Below are 6815 nucleotides of genomic sequence, written 5' to 3'. Positions count from 1 at the left end.
CTAAAAAAAATCAATTCATATATTTTTATCACATTTATTTAAAGTAAATAAATGAAGAAATAAATAAATAAAATATGTATTTTTTTTATTATAGGCACTTTGTGTGTCTTCTACTAAAGCACTGGGCCGATCAAAACCCTGTGAGTGGATTTAGTAGACGGAAACTGAAAGAATCCCGTGGTGTGTGTGTGTGGACTCGCGCGGATATATTTATCGTTTGTCTTTCACTTGTTTCATTCATTGGACTGTGGCCAGACTCTTGAAGTGTGAAGTCGAACAAATCTACCCCAAAAGTAATAATTTATTAAGCCTGGTACTTGTTCTTTTGGCTTCTTTTGCCGGACCGCTAAGTTAGGGGACGTAAACAAAACAACACCTGTCGGTCAAGCAGTGGTTGGACACACAAATACGACGCGCTTCTTTCAGGTTCCGTCTACTAAATCCACTCACAAGGCTTTGATCGGCCCGAGGCTATAGCAGAAGATACTTGCCCCAAAGTACCAGGATCGGCATGGTTGGAACGCCGTTGATCAAAGGTCTAGCTCACTAAGTTAATCAACAACCTGTTGTGTACCTCAGTGTGTGTGTGTGTATTAAAAGCGATCTGTCAAAACTGACTGACTTACGACTTTGAGGTTTTTTTGTAGGCCAAACTTAAGGATTATGCTAACACTTCGCCGTTCAAATGTTTCGCCAATGTTCGATTAACACCGACAAGTCACGTGGGTGGCGCGTATCCGCCGCCGCCGCTACTATCGCCATAATAATAATTATTATTATGATTATCATCGGCATTACTATCATAGTTGTCATCAATATCGGCGATACCACCACCATCATCATCATCACCACCACTACCATCATTATAATCATCATCAGCATTACGCTCATCGTTATCGTTAACAACGTTATCACCACCGCCACCACCACCACTGTCATCATTACCATCATCATTATCATCATCGTATCATCAATATCACTATCACCACCACCATCAGTATTAAGTTTGTCATAAGCAGCAGCAGCAGGTCACATGACCAACTCCTCACACTCCATAACAACAATATGGCTGAACCGAATCGTTTGTGGCGGACTTAAAAGAAACACACACACACACCTATCTCTGCTGGCAGGACAGTCTACGCCTTCTTCTTCTTCGTTTGTTTCCTTGTCGTCGATGGTATCACCATTTACTTGCTTCTTATAGTTGTTTTGTTTCTGATATCTCCATGTTACTCTAATCTTTCTTTCAATATTTGCTTGTTTTTTTTTTCTTTTCCCCATTCATGTTCCGATTTATGTCTCTCTGTAAATGTGTTGTCTCCGTCATTCGTGATGCCGTCAGTAGCAGCAGACCAGCTCATTGCGTCCGATGCTCCTTCCACCCGTATTGCTTCTTTTCTTTCCTCTTCTAACACCTGTAACCACATAATCGAACCCGGGACATTCTCTGCGGTTCTCTATCCTTTCCTCTGCTCTACTTCTACAACTGGAACGAGTTTTTGTTGTAGTGGTGCGAGCTGCACTGGTCAAAACAGACCTTGTGTATCGTTCACGTCTTCGTCGTCAAGAACTATTGTTGCTGCACTTTATAGACTTCGATATTTGCTCTTGTCTCCCCACCTCTTCTTCTTCTTCTTCTATCTGTTTTTGCCTGTTGTGCAGCCAACGACGTCAACATCTCCATTAACAACAACAAAAACATCACCTCCACCACCACCACTCTCACCTATTCCACTACCAACATTATCAACAATAACTGCAACAGCAACAACTGTCGTAACACAAGTAGTAGTAGTAGTAATAACAGTCACGTTAGTATCAATAATAGCAGCAGCAGGAGAAAAAGAAGGAAAATACTACAATTCTGGCGCACCAACAACATGTGGATGAGACATACGAAATGGCAATATCGCTGTTTAGCGTACCTCAATCAGTTTTTCACCGGCTACGCCCTGATGGCATGGGCCGGTTTTTTCTTATTTTTGGGCGTATTTTACAATGAATGGAAACCTTTAATTTCCTATATCTTGGGCATTATTCCAGCCATGGTGGTCTGTTTTCATGTGAACCGTAGTCAACAGCTGTGGGACCTTACACCTTTTACCAAATTTCTCTTGGCGAAAACAACTTTATCGTATAAGCTTCGGACATTATTTCTTCAGCTTGTCATGACTATTATCACCTTTAAGGAATATAAAAGCAACGACGATAAAAATCAAGTGTCTGCAACTAATGGGTGGGCGGTAGACAATGTTCAGCACGACTCAATATCGTCATCGTCGTCTCTGCCCACATCCAGCAGTTGGTTGGACGACACTTCGCAGCGAATTAAACCCAAACAACGGAATCGGTTGGATTCTTCGAAATCTAGTGACGACCAGTCTCCCCACACATCCGACTCTCATGTTCCTTATTGCGAAGTAATTAACTGTGAGATCGAAAAGTTTGTCAATTTAATTACAAGAGATTACGTTCAATCTTGGTACAAAGTGGTCTGCTCTGATTCCACTATAGTTGTTGATATTCACGATGAAATTCGGGAAATCCTGTTAGAGTTGTGTCGACGAGCACGTACTATCAACCGGTTGTCTGCATGTACAGGGGCCATCACAATGTGCCGTGAACATTTGATGAAATACCAGACCTCGTTTGCTACTTACAAAATCCAGATGTGTTATGCAATGTCAAGTGATAAATCTTCACAGAAGAAAAAGCTACCAGCATCTGTAGAAGATGTATTTGACCAAAAGTATTCTCTGCATCCCGCATCAAAGGGCACTGAAGCATCGTTTGACCATGTCCGGGCACTCATTGAACTCCTGATCGACTGCTTAGATATATTGCCAGTGGAATTCAAGAATGTTGATTCTTTGAAGAAAATCCTTATTGAAATTTTTACATTACAAATTATAATGCCCCTCATTGATATGTTTCAAGACCCGGATTTTTTGCATGAAAGCATAATTCTGCTGCTGTCTAATGAACAAGAAGAACTGGTTGAAATAAGAAAAACTGATGAATTGACAGCTGACAAAGAAACGCCACCCCCACCTCCTCTACCACCGCCACCTGTTATAGTCCAGGGTTCAACTCCTGAAAAACAGGATGTCACAATTGTGGAAGCAATACGCCCGAACAGCATCCAGCTTGAGCAGAAGGTGTCATCTTTTGATGAGCCTAAAACTCTTTTAAATCCTGAACAGGTATTGTCTAATCAGCAACAGATAGAAACACAAGAAAATCAACAACAGTCACGACTACAAACACCAGAAATACTAGAGTCACAACCACAACAACCAGAACAACAATCACACCTACAACCAACACCACAACAACAGCAACAGCAACAGAAACAAGAAAATTCATGTATGCAAAATTCTCTGGAGATAAACGGTAATAATTTGAAATCAAGTGAAGAAAAACCTGCCACCGGTGATTCAACTTTTGAAAATGTCTTCGGTTTTCGATCAAGAGAAGGCAGTCGAATATCTTTAGGAGGGTTGCCCTTTCTTTTCGGGGGTGATCGACAGTTTTTTGGCTCGGGCAGTGACAGCAGAAAAGCTTCCATGTCAGATAATGAGTCCGTTACTGATCAGCCCTCGTTTTCTAATAACAACAGTAAACGGTCTTCATGTTCTGCTAATGAGGATGTCGATGCTAATGACAATAACGATGATAATGAAAGTACGGACTTCGGTAAGAGTTTTTCTGTAGCGAAGTCTGCTGATCGAAAGGATTCCTTGGAAAATGAGAAAGTAACTGGTGAATGTGTAAATAAAGAATTGAACTGTGATAATAAATCGGACCATGGCTTCATCAGGCGTTTAGAGCAGCGAAACAGTTTTTCCTCTCTTCCTCTATCGGACAAAACACCCGGTAGTGACAAAGAGAGCAATCAATCAGCTTTCGAATTTGGTTTGGATGAACACCATGTTTCTTCTGCCAGCAGCAAGGAGCAAAAATTGAATGGGATGAGGTCGAAAAGTTCGGACTCCAGTCCCACGACGGCAATGCGGAACACTTTTGAACGTAGTCCCTTTCAAACTTTGTGGCCAAACTCTGTGATCCCCAGGTTGAGTCAAACCGAGGATGGCATTCGGATGTACCCATTTCATTCTGGCAATTCAGAGACCTCTTCTAAAACAGACAGTGAGTCGGATGACTCTGGGCCATCTGCCGACAAAAGGTGTCTTTTCCAAAATATCTCGGTGGTTGAGACAGAAGCACACAAGGAACTCAGGGTTAACAAGGTTTACACGCTTTATGAAGTCCAGGTAAGTGGGGTTTCTCTATTTTCAAACATTTTTAAAACAATATGAAATGAGTTTTTGATATTTTAAATTTTTTATCAATACAAGGTAGCAAGCTTAGACAAAATGCTAAATGGCATTTCTTCCATCTTTATGTTTCTGAGTTCAAATTCCGCCAAGGTTGACTTTGCCTTTCATTCTTTCAGGGTTGATATACACATTTACAAATCATTTCTTATAAAAATTATGAATTATCTACCTTATCTGTTTCATTTTTATGACACAAATTTCTTTTTATTCAGTAGAATCATTAGAGTGACGGGTAAAAGTATTTATTTCACCTCTTTGCGTTCTAGGTTCAAATCTCACCAAGAACAACTTTGCCTTTCATCTTTTTGGGGGATGGATAAAATAAACTATCAGTCCAGAACTGGGCTCTAGGGTATCAACTGATCCATTTCCTCAAAATTGCTGCTTTTTTCTTTTTTTTTTTTTTATCAGATTAAAAACCATTATTAAAAGAGCAACATAAGGTGTTGAGTTGGCAGAATTGTTAGCATATCGTGCAAAATGCTCAGTGGGTATCTTTGTTTTTACATTCTGAGTTCAAATTCCACACTGAGTTTGGCTTTGCTTTTCATCCTTTTGGGGTTGATAAAATAAATACTTGTTGGGTACTGGAATCAATGTAATCGACTGTCCCCCTCCCCCAAATTTCAAGCTTTGTGCCTATTGTAGAATGGATTATTGTTGTTATTATTAAAGAAGCGAGCTGGCAGAGTCGTGAGCATGCCAGATAAAATACTTGACAGCATTTTGTCCATCTTTACATCCTGAATTTAAATACCACCGAGGTCGACTTTGCCTTTTGTCCTTTCGGGGTCGATGAAATAAGTACCAATTTACACACTGGGGTTGATGTAATTGACTATCCCCTTCCCCCAGATTTCAGGCCTTGTGCCTATAGTAGAGAGGATTATCATCATCATTATTATTAAGATGGTGAGCTGGCAGAACCATTACCATGCTGGGCAAAATGCTTAGTGGTATTTCGTGTCATTATGTCCTGAGTTCAAATTCTGCCATGGTTGACATTGCCTTTCATCCTTCCAGGGTTGATAAAATAAGTACCAGTGGTGCATTGGGGGTTGATTTAATCAACTTAGCCCCTTCCCTCCCAAAATTTCTAACCGTGTGCCAAAATTTGAAACCATTATTATTATTACTGTTATTATTTCTAAAACAATTAACTGGCCAAATCATTAGCATGCTGGACAAAATGCTTAGCGGTATTTTGTTTGTCTTTATGTTCTGAGTTCAAATTTCACTGCGGTTGACTTTGCCTTTCATTCTTTCAGGGTTACTAAAGTAATATCGGTCAAATATTAGGGTCGATGTAATCGACTGGGCCGTTATCCTAAAATTCCAGGCCTTGTGCCCTTAGTAAAAAGCATGATTCAGAGAGCAAGCAGTCTGGCGGAAATCGTGGAGCATTGGTAAAAGTACCTTGCAGTTTTCATTCTGGCTTTATATGTTCCGAGCTCAAATCCTGCTGAGGTCAACTATGCCTTTTATCCCGCTATGCATAAAATAAAGTACCCAATATAGCACTGGGCTTCATGTAATCTACTGATCCCCCTCCCCTCGAAATAGCTAACCTTGTGACTAAATCAGAAGCAATTATTATTTTCTCCCATGTGTTTATGTTGTGTTTGTCTCCCCCTCTCCCCACCATCCTTTAATAACTGGTGTTGGTTTGTTTATGTCCTTGTAACTTACCAGTTCAGCAAAAAGAGACTGATAAAGTAAATGCCAGAATTTATAAACAAAACAAAAGTGTCAATTTGTTTGACTAAACTCTTCAAGGTGGTGCCCCAACATGGCCACAGTCCACTGACTGAAACAAGTTAGAAATAGAAGATAAGGCACAACTCTCAGTTGACCCTGATGGGACTTTTCTTTTTTTCCTGCTAGAATAGTATATCCTGGTGTATGTTATCCAATGTATCCTTCTTTTTAACACAGTATAGTTAGTGTGATTGAGGAGAGATTTAACTGCTACTTCTTGCAAATCAAGCCATCAGGCAAATGACCACTCTTTGGCTCATTTCTCATTGGGTTGAATATTTTTGTAAATTTCAGATTCAAACATTTTCAGGAATTTGACTTCAAAACAAAAAAAAAAGTGGCTTTTAACTAACATTGGCTGAAGTGACCTAAAAAAAAAAACCCACCCCCACCTGGCAATTTTATTGTTCCTATTACTTTTCTTTTTGTTATTTTATTTCTTTATTTTTGTTTCAGCCCATTATATAAACCTAGGCCAGGTTAAGCGGAGCATTTTAACTGGGTTAAAAGTTAATTAAGGGTTGCTACAAGGTCTGAACGATTAAGCTAATGTAATAGGCCGTTTGCTTGATTACCTTGACGACTTGTTGATTGTATCATTGTAAATAAAATCTGTGTGTACCTGTGTGTTTTAGTATGTGTTATATTTTCAAACACACTGCAAATAAATGACACTCGCACACATATATATATAATGTATATATATATATATAT

General features: G+C 39.6%; 1 protein-coding gene across 1 annotated transcript in view; it reads left to right on the top strand.

Moving 5' to 3' along the window:
- Positions 1 to 1597: 1597 nt before the first annotated feature.
- Positions 1598 to 6815, top strand: part of LOC106879713 (uncharacterized) — a 105560-nt gene continuing 100342 nt past the window's right edge. The window contains exon 1 of the mRNA XM_014929393.2: positions 1598 to 4277. Coding sequence (XP_014784879.2) covers positions 1884 to 4277 — 2394 coding nt within the window. The 5' untranslated portion in view covers positions 1598 to 1883. The remainder of the gene's footprint in view (positions 4278 to 6815) is intronic.

Source organism: Octopus bimaculoides, chromosome 23 (genome assembly GCF_001194135.2).
Source record: "Octopus bimaculoides isolate UCB-OBI-ISO-001 chromosome 23, ASM119413v2, whole genome shotgun sequence".
Taxonomy (NCBI): domain Eukaryota; kingdom Metazoa; phylum Mollusca; class Cephalopoda; order Octopoda; family Octopodidae; genus Octopus; species Octopus bimaculoides.
Note: the sequence above shows the minus strand (reverse complement) of the source record. Positions and strands in the feature narration are given on the sequence as shown.